The 27,332-nt window shown below is 38.9% G+C and overlaps 1 protein-coding gene across 1 annotated transcript in view; it reads right to left on the bottom strand.

The window, feature by feature from the left end:
• Nucleotides 1–27,332, bottom strand: part of LOC131109833 (protocadherin-15-like) — a 192,350-nt gene that overhangs the window by 150,792 nt on the left and 14,226 nt on the right. The window contains exon 5 of the mRNA XM_058062221.1: nucleotides 15,267–15,426. Within this exon, the coding sequence (XP_057918204.1) occupies nucleotides 15,267–15,396 (130 nt within the window). The 5' untranslated portion in view covers nucleotides 15,397–15,426. The remainder of the gene's footprint in view (nucleotides 1–15,266; nucleotides 15,427–27,332) is intronic.

The following is a 27,332-nucleotide window of genomic DNA, read 5'->3' as shown; positions in this document are numbered from 1 at the left end:
ATTGCATTAAGGCTTTTTGACTTTGTCAGGAAACTCTATTTCAGGGGTCTCAAACATGCGGCCCGCGGGCCAAATGTGGCCCGCAGGACACTACTTTGAGGCCCCCGCCTTGATATGAAAGTTTAATATTAGTGCGGCCCACGTAAGTTTGATATGAATGCTATATGGTATCATGTACCCAGAAAAAATTATTACGTTTGATTAATGTTCATGTTAAAGGTTAAATAACTGTTAATAGTTATCCTCCCTATCCGTGTGGAAGTGGTAAGTTTTTGGCTATTTAAGTTGAAAGGAAATAACTTGAAGGCTACCGTTTAGGTCGCTAGCTCTCTAGTTTGCGAGTTAGCATGTGTCTCAAGACCCTGCAGTTGCGCAATATGTTGTAAATAAAAAGAGTATAAATGTGACTATAGTCGTGTTTTGTCATGTCTACAGGGCTCTAATAATGCTTTGTTCATTTTAATCTGAAAAAAATAATTTGTCTACCCACCAACTATATGTGGTTTCTTAAGTTTTTATTATTTGCCGTTTTATTATTATTATTATATTTATTTATTTATTACTGATTGATTGATTTTTTTTATTCTTGATTTGTTTATTTTTCATCTTATTTTGTGCAGAAAAATAAAAATTCAGATATTTGAGAACAGTGGAATGTTTTATCAGATATTTTGGTGTGGAAAAACCGGAACCAAAGTACTGAAAAAGTGTAGGGTATAGCAGAAGCAAAAGCATTGAAGATAGTTTTTTCTATTGATTTTTTTTCCAGTTTTTAATAAATGCGTTTTGGGTTGTTTTTTTTTAAACCTGATGCGGCCCGGCTTCACCCAGAACCTAGCTCCGGTGGCCCCCCAGGTAAATTGATTTTGAGACCCCTGCAGTAAACTAAAAAAAAAAGTGATGTTAAATGTTCAGTTATAATTACTTTCTATAAAATCTTGTGTTAAAATATTAGTGTGTCTGAAATGGATTCATTGGATTTACATTATTTTCTATGGGAAAATTTGTTTTGGTTAGAGTCCATTTTGGTTTAAGTCACACCTTCTGGAACATATTAATGACGCTAACCAAGGCACCACTGTATTGCTTTAGGTGATGGTGTAGTTTAGATGTTTGAAGGTGTCTGAACCCTTAATCACCGAGCTTTTCGATTCCCGCTGGTTTTGTTTGGCTGAGCACACGCTTTTTTGTGTCAATCACCGGTGGAATTTAGTCACTACCTCAAAGTTAAAAGCAGTAATGTACGTCAGGCTTATCGGTGACCCCCAGGTAAATTGAGTTTGAGACCCCTGCAGTAAACTAAAAAAAGTGATGTTAAATGTTGTGTGTCTGAAATGGATTCATTGGATTTACATTATTTTCTATGGGAAAATTTGTTTTGGTTAGAGTCCATTTTGGTTTAAGTCAGACCTTCTGGAACATATTAATGACGCTAACCAAGGCACCACCGTATTGCTTTAGGTGATGGTGTAGTTTAGATGTTTGAAGATGTCTGAACCCTTAATCACCGAGCTGTTCGATTCCCGCTGGTTTTTGTTTGGCTGAGCGCCCGCTTTTTTGTGTCAATCACCGGTGGAATTTAATCACTACCTCAAAGTTAAAAGCAGTAATGTAATGATTCATTGGATTTACATTATTTTCTATGGGAAAAATTGTTTTGGTTAGAGTCCATTTTGGTTTAAGTCAGACCTTCTGGAAGTACCTCAAAGTTAAAAGCAGTAATGTACGTCAGGCTTATCGGTGACAACATATTCGAGGTAGCGATACATTACTGGTGTTATAGCGGGGGGTGGGGGGATACTTATTGTGTTGAATTTGAAAAACAACAATTTGCCAAAACTCTGAGATAGCAGCCTATGTAATTTCTTGTCTGCTACTGTATTCGATTCCCATTTGTAAATTGTATCTGTTTTTGTTCAATCCCACTCTGGTGTGTAGACGTTGTATTCTCTTACCCACTGGTAAGAATACAGTGTTCTTGTGGAAGTTTCCGGAAGAAGAAGAAAAAAAAAATAATCAGTGAAATGACTTTGTGCGCGAGGCAAAGTGAATAAATCCATCTGATGCCAGGTTTCTGTCAAGCTGATGAAACGCTCCGCAGAGAGCCGTGCGAGGGGAACAGGGGTGACGTTTTTTAAGGTGTAGACCACATAAAGGAGAGAGAGAGAGAGGGTGCTGAGGGGGGGTTGGTGGGGCGTCTCTATTCAGACATCACAGGGAATCGATGGTAAGACCCCGCTGCATTTCATATTTATCATCCATCCGATGCCCTCCTTATTGAAACATTGAGAGTGTCGATATTTTTTTTATTTACTTCATGAATTCAGTCCGTGTAGACTTGGCACGCCGAAGAAGAAGAAGAAGAAGAAGAAGACGAAAGGAGTTGCCAAGAAACTCTCGGTGAGGACAAAGACATCTGGGAGGTGACCATGACGACAACACCGACTACTGTTGCTGTCTCCAGGAGATGCAAACGCAACATTACACAAGACTAATCAACACTCAACACACACAGACTCTAGCATTACCATCAAATATACATGCTGGACGGTGACTCAGTGAGTGCGGCATCTGGCTGATAAAGACTATCTTTGTGTGTGTGTACAGAGTCGGGAGATCATAGGATACAAGGACGAGTCACGACAAAAGACAAGAAGGTCTGATGCCTGAAACCAAAAAAGGGATCCACATTGACTGACTTTGGGATGGTTTGACACGATTATGCAATAAAAATACTATAAAAGAAAATAAATCTAAGGACGATATTTAGCCATATTTGGAATTGGTAATGGTTTTATTTCAAATGAACATGCATCAGATTACAATTGAATGCATCCCATAATCAGTTCACAGTTCCACATGTCCAAAAGGAGTAGGAAGAAGCAAAGCTTATTAAATCCTACCCCTCCATCTGGTACTTTTACAATCAGTAACTGTTATATTTGTTCACTTCCTGCTTTCCTAATATAGGTTAAGTTTTTAATTTTTTTTATTTATTTTATTTTTGTCAAGTACCGAAGTACGAGGTGATATGACCATACAATGACATAATGGGTACGATAGTAATTGTAATTGTCAATATAGTGATATATATATATGGTACTTTTACAATCAGTAACTGTTACTAATATAATTTACTTTTTTTTAATTGATAAATTTTTTTAATTTAATTTATTTTAATTTTTGTCACGTACCAAAGTATGAGGTGATATGACAATTTAATTTAAATTTTAATCCCGTACCGAAGTATGAGGTGATAAGACAATTTAATTTAATTTAATTTTTGTCCTGTACCGAAGTATGAGGTGATATGACAATGTAATTTAATGTAATGTATTTATTTTATTTTATTTTATTTTAATATATTTTATTTTATTTTATTTTATTTTATTTTATTTTATTTTAATTTAATTTGTGAAGTATTTGTGATTTTAGAAATAAGGAGTTAGTATGTTCTCTGTAGGCGGCATTATGAATTATCCTTACTGACCTTTTTTGCAGTACATTTAGCGAGTGAAGATTGCTTTTATATTTATTAGCCCATATTTCCACACAATAAGTAAGATATGGTAGAACCAGAGAGCAATAAAGAGTGTAATAAATTAGTTATAAATATGATGAAACAGAATTGAACACAAACCGTGACCTAAAAACCAACATATGTACTACACTGATTATGTAGTGTTGTGTTTACATACAATATATTGAGCCACGTTAGTCCATTTAAATGAAATACTACCTCATGGTTGTGTTACTGATCTTTTTAGAAGGCTACATCATGTCACTCAGGTGAAACCTTTGACTTTTAAAAACAAGCCGATGTGACTTTGCAAGTCAATAAGCAATATAACGAGTCGCTACTGAGCAAAAGCATCGCCTCGCTCCGTATCAGCACCAAATGGACAAATTAATTTTGTAGGCTTTTTGCCCGAGAGAACGTTTGCTCTGTGCTTTGCTTTTCTTTTTATACACCGAGACATATTGAAGGTGTACAGCAATGAAAATGTGAGTTAAGATACCTCATTACCTGCCTCATGAACATAAAAATCCTCTTGGAGAGATGTTTTACTGCGGTAATATAATGTCACGCCGGGTTGGACTAGCCACGGAGGTACTAATTGTAAATATTTGTATTTGTTTGAGGGCACTTTTATTCTTGGAGCGCTGCACATAAAAAAAGGGGTGAACATTTGTCAAAACATGCACTCCTGTTTGGTTTGTGCTGTTTTCTGGCTAACACAACGCATGGTGGTGCTGTTATTCACTGACTTGAAATTTCTCACACAGCTCTTTGCGTACATATATTAACTAAGGAGCCAAGTACATGGCCAGAAATATTTCAGTATTTGTTCTCAATTAGAAATCACTCCACACTCTTTATTGCTCTCTGGTTCTACCATATCTTACTTATTGTGTGGAAATATGTGGGTAATAACTATAAAAGCAATCTTCACTCGCTAAATGTACTGCAAAAAAAGGCCAGTAAGGATAATTCATAATGCCGCCTACAGAGAACATACTAACTCCTTATTTCTAAAATCACAAATACTTCAACTTGCTGATATAGTTCATCTTCAAACAGCTAAAATAATGCATAAGGCTAAAAATAAACAATTAGCTAAAAATGTCATCCAATACTAAGAAGTACATTTGAAACACTAACAGGACTACGTTAAAAAGCCATAGCATTTCAGTATGTGGAATCAAACTATGGAATGGATTGAGTAAGACCCTCAAACAATGCACAACGATGAGCCAATTCAAGAAACAATACAAGCAGTTGATGTTTGCTAAATACAAGGATGAAGAGTCTTGAACCAGTCATGATGTGCTATATATATATCACTATATTGACACTTACTATGGTACCCATTATGTCATTGGATGCTCATATCACCTCGTACTTCGGTACGCGACTAAAAATTAAAAAAATTAAAAACATTCAAAAACATTTAAAATTTTAAATAAAAAAAATAATAAAAAACAAACAAACAAATTATTAAACTATATTAGGAAAGCAGGAAGTGAACAAATGTAACAGTTACTGATTGTAAATTGAACCATCGAGCCTGAGTACTTTGGTAATGACTTAATACTAACAACTTTTAGTAAAGATAAGTCACCTCGTACTTCGGTACGTGACAAAAATTTAATAAAAAAAATTAAAATAAATTAAATTAAAAAGAATTAAATTAAAAAACAGTTAAATTAAAAACCAATTAAATTATCTAAGGAAAGCAGGAAGTGAACAAATGTAACAGTTACCGATTGTAAATTGAACCAGTCATGATGTGCTATACATATGTATATATCACTATATTGACACTTACTATGGTACTCATTGTCATTGGATGGTCATATCACCTCATACTTAGGTACGTGAGAAAAAATTTAATTTAATGTAATTTAATTTAATTTAACGTAATTTAATTTAATGTCATTTAATTTAATGTCATTTAATTTAATGTCATTTAATCTAATTTAATGTAATGTAATTTAATGTAATGTAATTTTAACTTTTACAATCAGTAATTGTTAGTAATTTGTTCACTTCCTGCTTTCTTAATTTAATTTAATTTAAAAAAACCTTAAATTATATTAGAAAGCAGGAAGTGAACAAATGTAACAGTTACTGATTGTAAAAGTACCAGATGGAGGGGTAGGATTTAATAAGCTTTGCTTCTTCCTACTCCTTTTGGACATGTGGAACTATGAACTGATTATGTGATGCATTCAAGTGTAATCTGATGCATGTTCAAATGAAATTAAACCATTACCATATAACATTTGAGCAATATGTATTGAAACACATGGCCGCCATCACAAAAAAAAAACATCTGACTAATTGTCCACACGTATGCTAGTATGTCTTCCAAAGCATTTTGAACACAAAACATCGAGGGCGCAACAGTAATTTACAGTCATCTATGGTTTCTCTCGTGCAGAGACAGATGGCATCACATGATGAATGTTCTACCTCAGGAGACCCCCCCCCCCCCCCCCCCTCCAGAAATGACAGGGTCGGATACTGTGGGCATCTGGGCCAGCAAACTGGATAGTTTCCACTGAAATAATTGACTAGTGTTGGCTGATGTGAGCATCAGACTGGGCTGGATTCAGTATGGGCCCAATTTAAATTAATTAGATGTGATTATTATTAGTATATCATTGTTTCCTTTGGTGGACTCCAGTGAATACAAAATAGTGATACAAACACAAAATCAAACATACGGTACAAATAACAAAATGGAATTGGCAACAATGAGACAACTTTATGAGTCGGGACAAACCAAAATTGGAATTAGACGCAAAACAAACAAATAAGTCATGCAGGGGAATCATTAAAATGCGACTGAATAATACATAAAAGCATGATTGAGATGCATTGATGCCACTGGGAAACTGTTGTATACGCATACTCTCAACATAGCTTATTATTATTATTATCATTATTATTGTATCATTATTTAACCCTTAGAATCAATGCGTTTTTATACCAATTTTGCCATTTTGGTTGTATGATATTTAGTATAATATTTAGGAGTCAAGAATCAAAGGTTCCTATTGGATTCCATAGAAAATGCATGCAGGTCATTTTTGACCCACTTATGGAAGGTTGGGGTAGTAACACAAAAACAAAAATTTCTTAAAATTTATAAAAGTTAAGTTAAAAATGTGAATGGCATGATATCAAAAACATGTTTTTTTTAGGAATACCTGGAATATGAAATGATAAAAATTTTCATTACGAACATATTTCAAGAAAACAACCTGACCGGGTCATGGAAGGTTGGGGTAGTAACACAAAAACTAAAATTTCTTAAAATATATAAAAGTTAAGTTAAAAAAGTGAATGGCATGATATCAAAAACTTGGTTTTTGAGGAATACCTGGAATATGAAAAGATTTAAAAAATTTCATTACCAAGATATTTCAAGAAAACAACCTGACCGGATCATTTTTGACCCACTTATGGAAGGTTGGGGCAGTAACACAAAAACTAAAATTTCTTAAAATATATAAAAGGTAAGTTAAAAACATAAAAAAATTTCATTATGAAGATATTTCAAGAAAACAACCAGACCGGGTCATTTGTGACCCACTTATGGAAGGTTGGGTTAGTAACACAAAAACAAAAATTTCTTAAAATGTATGAAAGTTAAGTTAAAAATGTGAATGGCGTGATATCAAAAACATGTTTTTTGAGGAATACCTGGAATATGAAATGATGAAAAAAATTTATTACGAAGATATTTCAAGAAAAAAACCTGACCGGGTCATTTTTGACCCACTTATGGAAGGTTGGGGTAGTCACTCAAAAACTGAAATTTCTTAAAATGTATAAAAGGTAAGTTAAAAACATGAATGGCGTGTTATCAAAAACATGTTTTTGAGGAATACCTGGAATATGAAATGAAAAAAAAAATTCATTACAAAGATATTTCAAGAAAACAACCTGACCGGGTCATTTTTGACCCACTTATGGAAGGTTGGGGTAGTAACACAAAAACTAAAATTTCTTAAAATATATAAAAGGTATGTTAAAAACATGAACGACATGATATCAAAAACATGTTTTTTTTTAGGAATACCTGGAATATGAAATGATCAAAAATTATCATTACGAAGATATTTCAATAAAACAACCTGACCGGGTCATTTTTGACCCACTTATGGAAGGTTGGGGTAGTAACAAAAAAACTAAAATTTCTTAAAATATATAAAAGGTAAGTTAAAAACATTACAAATTTTCATTACAAAGATATTTCAAGAAAACAACCTGACCGGGTAATTTTTGACCCACTTATGGAAGGTTGGGGTAGTAACACAAAAACAAAAATGTCTTAAAATGTATAAAAGTTAAGTTAAAAACCTGAATGGCATGATATCAAAAACATGTTTTTTGAGGAATACCTGGAATATGAAATGATAAAAAATTTTCATTACGAAGATATTTCAAGAAAACAACCTGACCGAGTCATGGAAAGTTGGGGTAGTAACACAAAAACAAAAAATTTCTTAAAATATATAAAAAGTAAGTTAAAACCATGAATGGCGTGTTATCAAAAACGTGTTTTTTGAGGAATACCTGGAATATGAAATTATAAAAAAAAAATCATTACAAAAATATTTCAATAAAACAACCTGACCGGGTCATTTTTGACCCACTTATGGAAGGTTGGGGTAGTAACAAAAAAACTAAAATTTCTTAAAATATATAAAAGGTAAGTTAAAAACATTACAAATTTTCATTACAAAGATATTTCAAGAAAACAACCTGACCGGGTAATTTTTGACCCACTTATGGAAGGTTGGGTTAGTAACACAAAAACAAAAATGTCTTAAAATGTATAAAAGTTAAGTTAAAAACCTGAATGGCATGATATCAAAAACATGTTTTTTGAGGAATACCTGGAATATGAAATGATAAAAAATTTTCATTACGAAGATATTTCAAGAAAACAACCTGACCGAGTCATGGAAAGTTGGGGTAGTAACACAAAAACAAAAAATTTCTTAAAATATATAAAAAGTAAGTTAAAACCATGAATGGCGTGTTATCAAAAACGTGTTTTTTGAGGAATACCTGGAATATGAAATTATAAAAAAAAAATCATTACAAAAATATTTCAAGAAAACAACCTTACCGGATCATTTTTGACCCACTTATGCATCTAAGCGTTAAACACAGGAAACAATGAAAATATCAGTAATTGCTAAAATATGGAGAATTAAGATTAAATAAGATTGGCTTCTGTCTGTTCCCCTTTTCAGACATGCTAATATAACTAGTCCAAAACAAATAAACCCATTACCATTAAGACATGTTTCATCCTACATTAAAATATATATATATTTAATGACGCCATTCATTGTTTATGTACTGTAGTAGAATAAATGGTCATCAGATACTATAGGTGCCTTTTTTTTTACATTTTATCCCCTCTAAAAATTCTCATGCCGTGTCCTTTTTAAGCCTCCATCAGCAGGTACACCTACGTATATTCCTCCCCAGGGTCCAATTCCTCTCGAGTCAACCCAGCCTACCACCATCCATCACCTCTTCCTTCATCTATCCGTCCGTTCATCCTTTCCCCATCTCAATCCATTCAACCATGGAGCACGGAGATGAAAGGATGGGGGGGGGGGGGTCGAGACAATTGGAGGGTAACAGTGAAGCAAACGTCGGAAAAAAAAAAAAAAATTAAAGGAAGACGGTCCGAGTGGGAGAAAGGACCCCAAAAGGGAAAGGATGGTCGGTCGGAGAGATAGTGTGACCTTGTGGTTAGATTGATGTATCTCTGGAGAAAAAAGGATTGCCGACCTGAGCGCTACCATACACAAACACGCACGAAGTGAACTTGCAAAGTCACACACAGACACTGACTCAATGCTTGAGGGGTCACCACTTTTGTCACCGAGCTGGCTTATCCATTAGATGGACTTTCTCTCAGAGTGTCATCCCTGCTCCGAGCTCGTGTAGAGCTGAGCACAGCTGACAGTGGCACCCAATCAGACACTTGTCCTGAAGACAAGAATACACATGTGACCTAAAAAAAAAAACTTTGGCCTTAACAGCTGCGGCTGTAGGGAACCTCCTGATATTTTTTTTTGCCCCCGTATATCTAATAAAACTACTTTGTTCTGGTATGTTTTTGTAGCAGCAGATTGTATTAGCAACTGATATTATCCCAGCTGTCTTCAGGCAAGAGGCGGGGTACACCCTGGACTGGTGGCCAGCCAGCCAATCACAGGGCACATATAGACAAACAACCATTCACACTCACATTCATACCTATGGACAATTTGGAGTCGCTAATTAACCTAGCATGTTAGCAAAACATGCAAACTCCACACAGAGATGGCAGAGAGTAGAATTGAACCCGGATCTCATAGCTGTGAGGCCTGCGCGCTAACCACTCGACCAACGTGCAGCCCTGATGTTTTTAGGAAACCGGAGTACCCGAAAAAAAAAAACACGCATACACGGGGGGAACATGCAAACTCCACACAGAGATGGCTGAGGGTGGAATCGAACTTGGGTCTCCTAGCTGTGAGGCCTGCGTGCTAACCACTTGTCCGCCGTGCAGCCCCTTTGTCACGTTCAATTATTCATTCATTCATTTTCTACCGCTTATCCTCACGAGGGTCATGTGGTGCTGGAGCCTATCCCAGCTGTCTTCGGGCAAGAGGCGGGGTACACCCTGGACTGGTGGCCAGCCAGCCAATCACAGGGCACATATAGACAAACAACCATTCACACTCACATTCATACATCCTTACTGATTGTAGAAAAAAAGTATTTCTATCTGTGATTAATTATGAGTTAACTATGTACAAAATGTGATTAAATATTTTAGGCGAATAATAATTTCAGTGAATGTGAATAGTTGTTTTTCTATATGTGTCCAGTGATTGCACCCCGCCTCTTACCCCAAGACAACTGGGATAGGCTCCAGCACCCCCGCGACCCTCGGTAGAAAATGAATGAATGAATGAATAACATCAATAAGAATAATACAAGAGGGGCGGGGTCTACCCTGGACTGGTGGCCAGCCAATCACAGGGCACATATAGACAAACAACCATTCACACTCACATTCATACCTATGAACAATTAAGTCGGCAATTAACCTAGCATGTTTTTGGAATGTGGGAGGAAACCGGAGTACCCGGAAAAAACCCGCGAGGAATCAAACTTGATTTTAAAATGTGCTTGTAAATATCCTGTGATTTCAAATTCCCTTTGTTATCCATGACACTATTATCTTTGTGTTTTAGAGAAAACAAGCAAACCTATTGATTTGGCGTATCTAGAGCTTAACTAACATTTCGATTAATTAGTCTGATTAATTGACTACTGAAAAAAAATCGTGTCGAGTATAAATCCTCGGTATTTTGCATAGCAACAAGTGCAATGGCGAGCTTGCGATGTCAAATGGGAAGAATTCAGTTAATCTTGTGCTAGCTAGCGAGCGAGCGCACACAAACACACAACCAGACAATCCAGATTGACACGAGGTAATGTTGGCACACAGTTGACTCACGCAGAGGCCTCATCCTCGCACTAATTGACAGCCGGTGACAGCAGCGACTGAGCCAAAAAATGCAAGCGACGCGGGGACAAACAATGGTTAAAAGATGCTTTTCCAAAAAAAAAAAAAAACCACAGATGCTGATTGCGAGTCCAATTCAAGTGTTGTGAGTCTTTGAGCTCCAAAGTCAATTGTCAAGTCTCCCGTGATTGCAAACATCCCACGCCATCTGCCTTGGTGGGAAGGTTGCGGCGGAAGAACCGATGACTATCATAGTTTGTTATCTTGCAAACGCGAGACTGCAAAGCACGCGGGCCAAATGTGGCCCGCAGGATACTACTTTGAGGCCCCCGCCTTGATATGAAAGTTTAATGTTAGTGCGGCCCGCGCAAGTTTGATATGGATGCTGTATGGTATCATGTACCCAGAAAAAATTATTACGTTTGATTAATGTTCATGTTAAATAACTGTTAATAGTTATCCTCCCTATCCGTGTGGAAGTGGTAAGTTTTTGGCTATTTAAGTTTAAAGGAAATAACTTGAAGGCTACCGTTTAGGTCGCTAGCTCTCGAGTTTGGGAATTAGCATGTGTCTCGAGACCCTGCAGTAGCGCAATATGTTGTAAATAAAAAGAGTATAAATGTGACTATAGTCGTGTTTTGTCATGTCTACAGGGCTCTAATAATGCTTTGTTCATTTTAATCTGAATATAGTTGGTCTACCCACCAACTATATGTGTTTTTTTTATTATTTGCCGTTTTATTATTATTATATTTATTTATTTATTACTGATTGATTTATTGACTTATGTATGTTTTTTTCTACCTGATTATGCATTTTTGGCCTTGTGCGACTTATACTCCAGTGCGACTTGTGTATGTTTTTTTTCTACCTAATTATGCAATTTTGGCCTTGTGCGACTTATGTATGTTTTTTTCTACCTGGTTATGCATTCTTGGCCTTGTGCAACTTATACTCCAGTGTGACTTATGTATGTATTTTTCTACCTAATTATGCATTTTTGGCCTTGTGCGACTTATACTCCAGTGCGACTTATGTATGGTTTTTTTCTACCTGATTATGCATTTTTGGCCTTGTGCAACTTATACTCCAGTGCGACTTATGTATGTTTTTTTTCTACCTAATTATGCAATTTTGGCCTTGTGCGACTTATGTATGTTTTTTTCTACCTGGTTATGCATTCTTGGCCTTGTGCAACTTATACTCCAGTGTGACTTATGTATGTATTTTTCTACCTAATTATGCATTTTTGGCCTTGTGCGACTTATACTCCAGTGCGACTTATGTATGTTTTTTTTCTACCTGATTATGCATTTTTGGCCTTGTGCAACTTATACTCCAGTGCGACTTATGTATGTTTTTTTTTCTACCTAATTATGCATTTTTGGCCTTGTGCAACTTATGTATGTTTTTTTCTACCTAATTATGCATTTTTGGCCTTGTGCAACTTATGTATGTTTTTTCTACCTAATTATGCATTTTTGACCTTGTGCGACTTATACTCCAGTGGGACTTATGTATGTTTTTTTCTACCTAATGATGCATTTTTGGCCTTGTGCGACTTATACTTAAGTGTGACTTATAGTCCAGAATATACGGCCACATTTGGCCCGCGGGCCGCAAGTTTGAGGCCCCCACCTTGATACCAAAAAAATAAAAATTAAGATATTTGAGAACAGTGGAATGTTTTATCAGATATTTTGGTGTGGAAAACCGGAACCAAAGTACTGAAAAAGTGTAGGGTATAGAGAAGCAAAAGCATTGATTTTTTTTTTTTTCCAATTTTTAATAAATGCGTTTTTTATTTTTTTTTGAAAACCTGATGCGGCCCGGCAAATTATTATTATTTTTTTTTACCCCCAGGTAAATTGAGTTTGAGACCCCTGCACTACCACCACCATATTTTACCACTGGTATTTCTTTTTGCGGATACATCAAATGTTGTCGGAAGTGCCATATGCGACTGATTGCAATTAAATCTAAGCGCGTTCACACATCTAAAACACACGGTAGTGACACTCGACATGCTTGACAAAAATTCTGTCGTCAAGTCATGCCTCCTGTTGCGTCTTGTTCACCCTGGCAGATGAGTCATATTCAATTAAAGCTGCTGGAAAGACGCCGCCTACACACCGCAAACTTCACATGAATTCCTAATCAGAGGAAAGTGTAGAAACTCGGGAGGGGTTTGCAGAACTCCTCACCCAATCTCTGTTGACGCTTATTCTCTCACTTTGTATCAGCTTCTAACACGAGCTAAGCAATACGGCAATAAATAGTGTTTTAGTATTTTTTTTTGGTTATGCAAAATTTCCTGGGAGAGAAAGCAAACGGGAGTAAATTGGTTCAGAGTGAATTCCGTAGCTCAAAGTTGACACGTTGTGTTCTCGCACGCCGGAATCATTAAAAATGCACCAGTACTCGTGTCACCAAAAAAAAAAAAAAGTGAGTAAATATAGTTTCTTTGGCTAATTAAAAGTGCAGTAGTACATGGGCTCGTCACGTGGGGGTTCCAAACAGACAAAATCATCCCGGGACTGCTGCTCATTAAAGTCTCTCTCTCGTGATGGTGGTGGTTGGGACTGAGGGAAATGTCGCCTGTCAATCGGAAAAAAAAAAAGAAAAAAAAACAGCCTCATTAAAATTGCTATTTTGGTTGCAATGTACATTCACACGAATTGCTTTGCACGAGTCATTTTTTTTTTCGAGCCATCAAAAGATACCGCATGGGATTTATATAAAAACACCCCCCCCCCACACACACACACACATACTTGATGCTCTCATTTACGTGGCCTTTGCGGAATATTTGCTCATTCGTGTCGGCTAAATGCCAGGCAGATAAATCTCAAGGACTGCACTTTAAACTGTAATGTTCATATTCTGACAAATGGAGCTGAACATCAAGTGGTGCTGAGATTCTCCTTCCTGTTTCTGTGAAGTCGGAGCATGGACTTTTTTTTTTTTTTGTCTTCATGTACAGTATTTAACTACTGAACACTGTACCCGAAGTAGCGTACCCAACCTCTGACCAGCAGTCAGAATATGACAAAGGCTTGCCACCTGTGCTGTGGACCTCGGGCCCGGTGTGCCAACGGCTACCGTGCTAGCACCTAGCAAGAAAGCCTCAAGTGCCGAAAAGGTTGATGCGGTCTCACAGTGTCCCCACATCTTGCCATGTGTCTGTTTGCCTTTAGACATGAGTAAATTAGCTAAAATGCTAACATGCTAACAGTCATCATGCTAGCACCTAGCAAGACAGCCTCAAGTACCAAAAGTGTCCAGGCAGTCCGATAGTGTCCCCACATCATTCCATGTATTTGCCTTTAGACATGAGTAAATTAGCTAAAACGCTAACATGCTAACAGTCATCATGCTCGCACCGAGCAAGAGACCCTCAAGGTTAGAAAGTGCCAAGGTTGTCCTGTAACATCCCTACATCATGCCATGTGTGTATTTGCCTTTAGACATGAGTTAATTAGCTAAAATGCTAGCATTCTAACGGCTACCATGCTAGGAGAACTCATTCATTCATTCATTTTCTACCGCTTAACCTCATGAGGGTCGCGGTGGGTGCTGGAGCCTATCCTAGATGTCTTTTGGGCGAGAGGCGGGGTACACCCTGGACTGGTGGCCAGCCAGCCAATCACAGGGCACATATAGACAAACAACCATTCATACTCACATTCATACCTATGGACAATTTGGAGTCGCTAATTAACCTAGCATGTTTTAGGAATGTAAACTCCACAGGGTGTGGAATCGAACCTGGGTCTCCTAGCTGTGTGGCGTGCTCATCAACCACTTCTCCACCGTGCATATATTATCACATGGAATGTGGGAGGAAACCGGAGTACCCGGAGAAAACCAACACATTCACAGGGAGAACATGCAAACTCTACACAGAGATGGCCGAGGGTGGAATTGAACCGTCGTCTCCTAGCTGTGAGGTCTGTGCGCTAACCACTCGACCGCAGTGCCGCCGCATTCCATTCATACGGTGATTTAATATTTTTAAGATCTTCACTCTATCCAGAGTTTTGCCTAAATTTGGCCAATTATGGAAATTAAACAATGACGTCATGGACTTCCCCAGCTCACCAGCAACCCAACACCACACATACATGACAGCCCTGTAGAAACACTGGTCCAACAGTGTTTTAAGGAGATAACACAGTGGACACAGAAGAGGAGAGCTTCCATATTTACCATCAGTGTCTTGGCCCAAGCAAGTTGATATCAGCAATAGGACTAGCAGATAAAGGACCCCTATTCCAGTTTCTCCAGGCCGTTTGACCCTGCTCCGTGACGGCAACCCCATGAAACGCATTCCGGCCATCTTCACCACCGTACACCTCCGAGCGCCCAGCTGTGTGGAGACGGAAGAAGAGAGACACGTAAGCACAAAGTCACAATTTCCTGTAATTGTGTAACATTGTGTAAAAAAACATCTGTTGGGTTTTTATTCGAGCACATTGATTTTTCTTCTGGTTCCACCAGCTTGTGCTCTCTGACCCATGGAGAACATTCATCATGATGACATATGCTGCTGAAAGAGTTTGATGGAGCCGGAATTTACAGTATGTTGTGGAATCTAATGAATGTAACAATGTAATTTGCATAAACTATGAATTTGTTTTGATGTGCGATTAGCTTCAAAGTCCTAGCATCATCCCATTTGGTGGACTTTCAGAGATTTGGTGGACTATTCATTCATTCATTTTCTACCGCTTATCCTCATGAGGGTCGCGGAGGGTGCTGGAGCCTATCCCAGCTGTCTTTGGGCGAGAGGCGGAGTACACCCTGGACTGGTGGCCAGCCAGCCAATCACAGGGCACATATAGACAAACAACCATTCACACTCACATTCATACCTATGGACAATTTGGAGTCGCTAATTAACCTAGCATGTTTTTGGAATATGGGAGGAAACCGGAGTACCCGGAGAAAACCCACGCATGCACAGGGAGAACATGAAAACTCCACACAGAGATGGCCGAGAGTGGAATCGAACTCGGGTCTCCAAGCTGTGAGGCCTGTGCGCTAACCACTCGATCGCCGTGCAGCCCGTTTTTAAACCATTCATTCATTTTCTACCGCTTATCCTCACGAGGGTCACGGGGGTGCTGGAGCCTATCCCAGCTGTCTTCAGGCGAGAGGCGGAGCACACCCTGGACTGGTGGCCAGCCAGCCAATCACAGGGCACATATAGACAAACAACCATTCACACTCACATTCATACCTATGGACAATTTGGAGTCGCTAATTAACCTAGCATGTTTTTGTAATATGGGAGGAAACCGGAATACCTGGAGAAAATCCACGCGTGCTAACCACTCCACCGCCGTGCAGCCCCAATTAACACTAAAGGTCATCAAATCTTACCTCTGTGCATGTCACGGTTCGACATGTCGGTGTTGCGGTGCGACCCCAGGATGCAGAGATGAAGCGAATGGTGCAGGTAAAAGCTTAGCTTTTATTTTCGAAAAACAGGCGAATGCAGCACTGGCATACAACACGTAGCATAGAACAAAGAACAAACAATGCACCAACAAAACGCAGACGCACCCGGCTGAACCAAATACAACAATCAAATCAGAAACAGGTGCGCGTAGAAGATGGTGTAAAAGTGACGAAACACAGGACCGACCAACACAGGAAAAACTACAAAATAAAAGCATGAAAGCAGGAACTAAGGCTAAGAGAAAAAAACTAAGAGCTGTCAGGAGGGGGTGAAGCCCAATCGTGACCGTGCAGTCCCACATAGCATCGGCATTTGGGAGCACATATGAAGTGAAAGAAGCAAAATAGTCCATTTGTGCGTGGAAGAAAACAGTACATGGTGCATTCAAGGACCATTAAATAAAGTACAACAAATCGCTGCTCACATTAAACATTCAAAAACTGGGAGAATTTGTAACTAACAGTGACTGCATTGTAATGAAATAATATGTACTCTAATAATTAATATTTACTGTGTATTTTAATGACTGACAGAGAAATGAAATTACATTGTTTGCAATTTTGACCGAGGAAGGCGGCAAATATTTACTAATAATCGTTTTTGAATGTTCCTAGTGTAGTGTAGTGTAGTGGAAATTAAATGAGTAGATTACAATGAGTTAGACAGGAATCAGAACTGGAGGTAACAGACATGAGGATTCTGAGGTTCTCATTGGGAGTGACCAAGATGGATAGGATCAGGAACGAGTACACCAAAGGGACATTACATGCTAGAGGCCTTGGAGATAAAGTCAGAGAAGCCGGACTGACATGTCCAAAGGAGAGATATTGGGAGTGACCAGGATGGATAGGATCAGGAACTAGTACACAAAAGGGACATTACATGTTAGAGGCCTTAGAGATAAAGTCAGAGAGGCCAGAGGAGAGATATTGGGAGTGACCAGGATGGATAGGATCAGGAACGAGTACACCAAAGGGACATTACATGCTTGAGGCCTTGGAGATAAAGTCAGAGAGGCCAGACTGAAATGTCCAGAGGAGCGATATTGGGAGTGACCAGGATAGATAGGATCAGGAACGAGTACACGAAAGGGACATTACATGCTAGAGGCCTTGGAGATAAAGACTGAGATGTCCAGAAAAGAGATATTGAGAGTGACCAGGATAGATAGGATGAGAAACGAGTACATCAGAGGGATATTACATGTTAGAGGCCTTGGAGATAAAGTCAGAGAGGCCAGACTGACATGTCCAGAGGAGAGATATTGGGAGTGACCAGGATGGATAGGATCAGGAACGAGTACACCAAAGGGACATTACATGTTAGAGGCCTTGGAGATAAAGTCAGAGAAGCCAGACTGAGATGTCCAGAGGAGAGATATTGGGAGTGACCAGGATGGATAGGATCAGGAACGAGTACCCCAAAGGGACATTACATGCTAGAGGCCTTGGAGATGAAGTCAGAGAAGCCAGACTGACATGTCCAGAGGAGAATATATGAATATATAGTAGAAGGAGGTTGCCAGGTAGGAGGCGTAGAAGAAGACCAAAGAGGAGTTTTATGCAAAATGCCCATATGTAACTCCTTTAAAGCAAGATTAAAAGTAAAAGTGGTGTTTTGAGGTGCCGTGTTTAGCTAAACAGAAGAAAAAAAAACCCATCAAATTGTCGTATTTATCGCATTTCTCAGGTTTCCTTTTAATGCCACTCTTCGCCATTAACATCCCTTTCGACTTCCTATTATGCCGCACCGCCTTTTCCACATGCACTCCAGCTATAATTGGAATGTTTTCAACAGCGCTTTAAGAGGTGGAATACAAATTGGCAACACAGCATCGTTGTGTCAACAGAGCAGATACTTGTTGCACTCGTGTTACCTTCAAGTGCAGCCGAATAATTTCAGCAATCGGTGAGATTTTCTTGCATTTTTCCCTCCGAAGACTTATTTCGCCCCTCAGAATGTAATCAGTCTGTTATTGCTCGATCACAAAAAGACACAATCGAGCGAAATGTGGCTGGAAAATAAAAATAGAGAAAATAAAAATGGGTGTGAAAATTTACTTCAGCACACAGCACTAAAAAGAGTGTTTACAAAAAAAAAAAAAAAAAAAGTGAACAAAGTCAAAGGGAATTAAACTGTGATGAGAAAAATAAGTAGAAATCAAACCAGATGCAGATAGAACTAAATGACAAGGACAATTGCATCGAGTGAGAGCATAAATATTGCAGCATATTACACATCGTCTATGCTCAATGATTATGCAGTAAAGCGTCAAATTGCCAGAAGGGGGAAATATTTGTTTTCTTTTCCTCCTTTGTTTAATTGCCCTGTCGATAAATCATTTAAATGGAAAAGCACTTATAAAAGATTTAAATGAGCTCCAAAGACTGTGGGAGCCAAGTCATGTGACTGGAGGACAGTTCAGTCCCCGTTTCCAATGTATTTGCTCCACTTAAGAGGAATTAGCATAGTCATGTAATGGGGTATGCTTTGGCAAAATTCTGAATGATCATTGCTATTCCTGTTATGTCGCTCTTCGTTGTCTGAAATGACTTTTACAATAAATACCAAATCATTTTTTTTTTTCATAAATATGAAAGTTTTAAAGGTCGTCTATTATGCAAAATTGACTTTCTAATGATGCTCTAATAGTAATATGTGAGCCTACAGTCTGTTTATGGGGACCAAATATGAAAAAGATCTATCATCTCCACCGCTTTTTTTTGCTACATGTAGAGTGGTTAGCGCGCAGACCTCACAGCTATGAGGACCAGGGTTCGATTCCACCCTCGGCCATTGCTTTCGGAAAGGTCATTGGGAAAAATTTCCCAAGCCAGACTGGCATGTCCAGAGGAGAGATATTGGGAGTGACCAGGATGGATAGGATCAGGAACGAGTACACCAAAGGGACATTACATGCTAGAGGCCTTGGAGATAAAGTCAGAGAGGCCAGAGGAGGGATATTGGGAGTGACCAGGATGGATAGGATCAGGAATGAGTACACCAAAGGGACATTACATGCTTGAGGCCTTGGAGATAAAGTCAGAGAGGCCAGACTGACATGTCCAGAGGAGAGATATTGGGAGTGACCAGGATGGATAGGATCCGGAATGAATACACAATAATAATTTCTTGTTACCACTTTCTCATGCACTCCAAATGATTATTAAAATTAGAAAAGTACTTTACTATACATAATTAGTGGTCAACATCAAGTAGCTGTGTCTACCTCTACATGCACTTTAAAATGTTACTTCTTTGTTACGGTATTAGCCCTCGAGTAGGGAATGTACCAAACCCATGATTGGTGCGAATGTTATCACTTCCTATAAATCTGGAATTTGGTATATTCCACTTTCAGGTGGAATCAACCAGACAATACACTACCAATGTATGATGCAGAATATTAACCAACTACTATGCAAGCTCAAAAGACTCAGTAAGTGGTATGAATGTGAGTGTGAATGGTTGTTTGTCTATATGTGCCCTGTGATTGGCTGGCCACCAGTCCAGGGTGTACCCCGCCTCTTGCCCGAACACAGCTGGGATAGGCTCCAGCACCCCCCGCAACCCTCGTGAGGAAAAGCTGTAGGAAATGAATGAATGAATGAATATTTATTTTGTATATAAAAATATCAGGGCTGCACGGTAGTCGAGCTGTTAGCGCGCAGGCCTCACATCTACAAGACTCGGGTTCAATTCCACCCTCGGCCATCTCTGTGTGGAGTTTGCATGTTTTTTTCCGGGTACTCCGGTTTCCTCATTCCACATTCCAAAAACATGCTAGGTTAATTGGCGACTCCAAACTTATCATCACAAGGGTCGTGGGGGTGCTGGAGTCTATCCCAGCTGTCTTGGGGCGAGAGGCGGGGTACACCCTGGACTGGTGGCCAGCCAGCCAATCACAGGGCACATATAGACAAACAACCATTCACACTCACTGAAATTATCATTCGCCTAAAATATTCATATCATAAATTAATCACATTTTGTACATAGTTAACTCATAATTAATCACAGATAGAAAGACGTTTTTGTCTACAATCAGTAAGGATATATGAATGTGAGTGTGAATGGTTGTTTGTCTATATGTGCCCTGTGATTGATTGGCTGGCGACCAGTCCATGGAGTACCCCGCCTCTTGCCCGAAAACAGCTGGGATAGGCTCCAGCACCCCCTGCGACCCTCGTGAGGATAAGCGGTAGAAAATGAATGAACTGGATGTGAGCAAGGTGCTAATTAGCATTAAAGCTACAGACTTAAAAATACTATAGTATTGGACCTTTACATGAATAAAAAGACAATACTTCCTAAAAGTCTTCATCAACCCATACCACCTAGTCTGAACTCTCTTTTGTCGGCGGTGTTCTCCCGCTGTTACAGTCATGTAGCTATGTGGCTAACCATGACAGATCACCCCGCCACCGGTGGACCACGCTCGATCGCTCAGATAAGGCGCCATCTTTCTGCCCCTCATTACTTCCACAATGGCATAATTGCGTGCGCGCCGATACATCCCACATATCTCATTCCCTGCGCTTGACTTCTCCCCCTAATATCATCTCCAGTTTCAATTTGTCTGATACGCCCACCTGCGTGTAAAAAAGACTAACAATGATTGAGTTTGTCGCTGGTGGGCCTGTCATATTTAGAGCGGTGATGGACTGGTTCGGTGTATCCGTACGTTGAGTGGACTTTTACTTTTAGTAAACACAACCAACATAGCAAAAATCAAGCTAAGGGATACATCACTAAAGTGGTGAGTCACTGCAGTTGCGACACAGTCAACTTTGGCCGAATTAAGCCAAACGCCCTCTGAACTAATTGGTGGATGAACCAATTCCCAGCCCCGCTATGCAAGCCTGACACACTGCCCTTGATCAGGCGGGTGCAGGCTGCCACGCACCTTTCTGCTGCCAGGAACTCCGAACTTGGCTCCTAATCCGATGATCGGGAAGGGCTGGAAGCAGCACGCACAGTTATTGACTAAACAGTAGAGCATAGTTAGTAGCTGTTGCACAGCGGTGATAGCATACCGTATTTGCTACATGGTGGAAGATAGTTTGTCCTCCTTCACTACATCCATAAACCTCCTATTTGGTCTTCCTCTACGCCTCCTACCTGGCCTCTAGCATGTAATGTCCCTTTGGTGTACTCGTTCCTGATCCTATCCATCCTGGTCACTCTCAATATCTCTCCTTTGGACATCTCAGTCTGGTCTCTCAGACTTTATCTCCAAGGCCTCTAACATGTAATGTCCCTATGGTGTACTCGTTCCTGATCCTATCCATCCTGGTCACTCCCAATATCTCTCCTCTGGACATCTCAGTCTGGCTTCTCTGACTTTATCTCCAAAGCCTCTAACATGTACAGTCCCTCTGATGTACTCGTTCCTGATCCTATCCATCCTGGTCACTCCCAATATCTCTCCTCTGGACATCTCAGTCTGGCCTCTCTGACTTTATCTCCAAGGCCTCTAACATGTAATGTCCCTTTGGTGTACTCGTTCCTGATCCTATCCATCCTGGTCACTCCCAATATCTCTCCTCTGGACATCTCAGTCTGGCTTCTCTGACTTTATCTCCAAAGCCTCTAACATGTACTGTCCCTCTGATGTACTCGTTCCTGATCCTATCCATCCTGGTCACTCCCAATATCTCTCCTCTGGACATCTCAGTCTGGTCTCTCAGACTTTATCTCCAAGGCCTCTAACATGTAATGTCCCTCTGATGTATTCGTTTCTGATCCTATCCATCTTGGTCACTCCCAATATCTTTACTCTGGACATGTCAGTCTGGCCTCTCTGACTTTATCTCCAAGGCCTCTAGCATGTAATGTCCCTTTGGTGTACTCGTTCCTGATCCTATCCATCCTGGTCACTCCCAATGAGAACCTCAGCATCCGCATCTCTCTGCTGGGTTCTCATGGGTTTGCCTAAATAAAAGGCTCCACAATAAGAGCAAAACATAACTAACCATTTGAAGCAAAACAGTATTTCTATGACTTAAAACACATTGTTCTAGTAGTCGTGGCAACAAACAAACGTGTCAAACAAAATCTTTCCCTGAAGACAAAAGAAACAACAAGTGAACCACCCCTCTGATTCACAACAACTTTGTTGAGTTTTGGGGCATACAAAGAGCAACAAAGAACACTTGGCCTCATCAAAACGCGTCACGAATGACAGCTCTGTCAAATATTGATGACATCGGGGAGCGCGGAGAACGGCAAGGCAAGAGATTGTGCGCTAATAATTGATGACGGTGTGAAAATAATTGGCTGTACCGTTGCCTTTTTCTCGAACAAATGGTGTTTTTTTTTTTACAGTTTTGGGGGTCTATGAGAAAGATGTGGAAAAGCTGACGTTCTTATTGCCCTGAAGAGAAACACATTTGTGTTTTTTTTTTATCTCATAAAACAGCACAACAGCAAAGATGTTATATTACTACCATCTGTTTGCTACTTGTGATGCTTTTTGAAGTTCATTTGTACTGCTAAGAATGAGGAGAAGTCGGTGTCGGTCATAAAGAGATCACACAACCAGCATGTAAGGATCATGGTAGAGTTAGAAGCATATAGACGCATACAGACGCCGCTATAAGACTACAAGTGTCACTTTCTCCGTGTCTGTGATTGACAGGGAGAATATATCTGGGGAGAGGTCACCACTTTTTTTCCTGATAGTGAGCCATTCAAGAAAAAAAAAAATTTTTTTTTTATATGTTTAACCGCTTCCAAAAGTGTTCGGAATTTTTTCCACTGAGGGTCACATACTGAAAAATCAAAAGTACACGGGGTCCACTATTAATTTTTTTTTTTAGCCAAATCAAACATGTTTTATGTTTAAAGAATAATCTGCAGCTAAGCATATTATTAGTGGGAATTAACCTTTTCTTCTTATGTTATGCTTTTTTGCTGTTTTTTTTTAAATATTTCAGCTTCTCGTACATTTTTTTCTTTTTTTTCATACATTTTCTCTTAATATTGTCACATTATTATTATTATACACCTCATTTACATTATTATTATTGTTATTTTACCCTTCTCGTATATTATTATATATAAATTATATATATTATATAATATATATACAATATTTCAGCTTCTCATACATTTTTTCATATTTTTTTTCATTCTTTTTTCATACATTTTCTCTTAATATTGTCACATTATTATTGTCCCCCACCTCATTTACATTATTATTATTTTACCCTTCTCGTATATTATTACATATAAATTATATATATATTATATAATATATATATTATATAATATTTCAGCTTCTCATACATTTTTTCATAAATTTTTTCATTCTTTTTTTCATACATTTTCTCTTAATATTGTCACATTATTATTATTATTGTCCCCCACCTCACTTACATTATTATTATTGTTATTTTACCCTTCTCGTATATTATTATATATGAATAATATATATATATATATATATATATATATATATATATATATATTATATAATATTTCAGCTTCTCATATATTTTTTCATAAATCTTTTTCATTCTTTTTTTCATACATTTTCTCTTAATATTGTCACATTATTGTCCTAATATTTTCCCACCATAAAATTACAGCTCTTTCTTCCTACATTTTGCTGTTGTTTTTTCTATGTTTTCTTATTTAATTGTATTTTTAGAATATGCCAAGAAAAAAATTGCAACAAATTGCCCTTGGGGCCGCAATTTGGACACCACTGGCTTGGTGTATTTGGATTTACAAACAATGTTCTTCCGTAGCCTTAGAGGAACTATATTCGGTTTGTTGTTTGCAGAAGATGCTTTACAAACATGAGTTGTTTATTTTACTTTAGGGAAAAACAACTCAAGATGTTTTTTTTTAAAGCAGTTTGGCAGAATAAAGTAAAATAAATTTTACTTAAATGGATCTGGGGGTTCCAAAGTTGAACTTTTTTTCTGAAATATTCAACTGCTTAGTGCATTTTTTTTGCAATGTATTATTTATTATTAGTATAAGGTATTATTTATCCTATTTTGTATTTCTTTACCCATTATACAATGTTTGTCAATCCTTTTTTTTTATTACTGGAGGAGAAAGTTTGTAAATAAAATATGTCAGCGCAAATCTATTCTGTGCCTGCGGCAGTCCAATTTTTCCAACATTTCCAGGGCATTATGGTGTTGCTGAGTGCAGAGAGAGACAGAGGAGAGAAGGGAAGATGGAATCTGATGTTGAGAGGCTAACCCTGATTAAAAAACCGGCCTCGTTTATGAGACCAACGATAAGAAGAGCAAGGCAGTGGTGGGTACGAGTGTGTGTGTGTGTTAAAAAGCAGGTGGATGACACTTAGAGGGTAAAGTGTCTAAACCAGGGGTCTCAAACACGCGGCCCGCAGGACACTAGTTTGAGGCCCCCGCCTTGATATGAAAGTTTAATGTTAGTGCGGCCCGCGCAATTTTTGATATGGATGCTGTATGGTATCATGTACCCAGAAAAAAATATTATGTTTCATTAATGTTCATGTTAAAGGTTAAATAACTGTTAATAGTTATCCTCCCTATCCGTGTGGAAGTGGTAAGTTTTTGGCCATTTAAGTTTAAAGAAAATAACTTGAAGGCTACCGTTTAGGTCGCTAGCTCTCTAGTTTGCGAGTTAGCATGTGTCTCGAGACCCTGCAGTTGCGCAATATGTTGTAAATAAAAAAAGTATAAATGTGACTATAGTCGTGTTTTGTCATGTCTACAGGGCTCTAATAATGCTTTGTTCATTTTAATCTGAAAAAAATAATTTGTCTACCCACCAACTATATGTGGTTTCTTAAGTTTGTATTATTTGCCGTTTTATTATTATTATTATATTTATTTATGACTGATTTTCTTTATTCTGGATTTGTTTATTTATTTTTCATCTTATTTTGTGCAGAAAATAAATGCGTTTTTTTTTGGTTTTTTTTGGAAAACTTGATGCAGCCCAGCCTTGCCCAGTGCCCTACCTACAGTGGCCCCCAGGTAAATTGAGTTTGAGACCCCTGGTCTAAACAAAACTAGGCTTTATGCTCATGATGCGACGGTTGTTATCAACATACTTTGCCAAGTCCGGTTCTCCGGTTTATTGAAGAATTTAGTCTTTAGTGTAAGAAAATTATCATTGCCAAAAAAGCAACACTGTCACCGCTAATAAAGCGAAGGAGGACAACAACCGTGTTTTCATTTTTTGGACTTTTTTTTTTTTTACCTCGCTAGCCCACAAAACCTGCTTTGCTATTAATATGAGCATGGTAGTTCTCTTTTAAAGCACCTACATATATTACCATGGTAACTTTGGTCCAGACGAGGTAATGACCAGACCCTCAGCTTGAAATTGTTCCACTGGGTAACTCATTCAGAGATGTTGTCACCTTTTCTTGAGAACCCGGTGTGGACATGGGAAGAAGGATAATTGGGGAAGCGCTACAATGGGAGCGAGGACTTTGACATCATATTGTTTAGCTAGCGTTCCCTGATTAAATCTTCTGTAAGATATAGATGTTATTCCTACAGAATGCACTACATTTGGTCACTTTTGGAGAAAAGTATCAGGAATATAATGCAATATGAAATATTCATAATTAGGCCAGACTCCTCATAACGCTCCATGATAATTACTTGCTAATTCTTTGAACTACACCAATCAGATGGCTGCATTTTTGATTGGAAGTAGAATAATACGATGAATCGGACTTGACAACCACAATCGCAGTACCGTTGAACTCTGTTTTGGGGTATTCAGGTTCTGTTGAAAGTGCATCTTGAACATAAAGACTGAGTTTGTTGAACCCCGTTCAATGTATTATGTAAACATGGTGAACCTGGCCGCCATCTCTGTGTGACCCGAGTTCGATTCCGCCCCCTGTGGAGTTTGCATGTTCTCCCCCATGCATGCGTGGGTTTCTTCCCACATTCCAAAAACATGCTAGGTTAATTGGCGACTCCAAATTGTCCATAGGTATGAATGTGAGTGTGAATGGTTGTTTGTCTATATGTGCCCTGTGATTGGCTGGCTGGCGACCAGTCCAGGGTGTACCCCGCCTCTCGCCTGAAAACAGCTGGGATAGCCCCCCCCCCCCGGTAGAAAATGAATGAATGGTTTGATCTGGAGCTGCACGGTGGGCAAGTGGCTAGTGTGCAGCCACGCAGCTAGGAGACCCAAGTTTGATTCCGCATCTCTGTGGAGTTTGCATGTTCTCCTCAGTTTTCTCCGGGTACTCCGGTTTCCTCCCACATTCCAAAAACATGCTATGTTATAATTGGCGACTCCAAATTGTCCATAGGTATGAATGTGAGTGTGAATGGTTGTTTGTCTATATGTGCCCTGCGATTGGCTGGCCACCAGTCCAGGGTGTCTCTTGCCCGAAGACAGCTGGGATAGGCTCTCGTGAGGAAAAGCGGTAGATAATGAATGAATGAATGACTGTAGTGAGGCTGCATGGCGGACGAGTGGTTAGCGCACAGGCCTCACATCTAGGAGACATGAGTTCAATTCCACCCTTAGGTGGACCGGGTACTCCGGTTTCCTCCCACATTCCAAAAACATGCTAGGTTAATTGGCGACTCCAAATTGTCCATAGGTATGAATGTGAGTGTGAATGGTTGTTTGTCTATATGTGCCCTGTGATTGGCTGGAGACCAGTCCAGGGTGTACCCTGCCTTTCGCCCGAAGACAGCTGGGATGGACTCCAGCATGCCCGTGACCCTAGTGAGGATAAGCGGTAGAAAATGAATGAATGAATGAATGATTGAATGACCAAGCCATTAGACACTATGAAGTTGGAGCTAGCTAATGCACCAATCAATGGA

This window comes from Doryrhamphus excisus, chromosome 22, assembly GCF_030265055.1.
Source record: "Doryrhamphus excisus isolate RoL2022-K1 chromosome 22, RoL_Dexc_1.0, whole genome shotgun sequence".
Taxonomy (NCBI): Eukaryota; Metazoa; Chordata; class Actinopteri; order Syngnathiformes; family Syngnathidae; genus Doryrhamphus; species Doryrhamphus excisus.
This window is presented reverse-complemented; position numbering and strand designations above follow the sequence as displayed.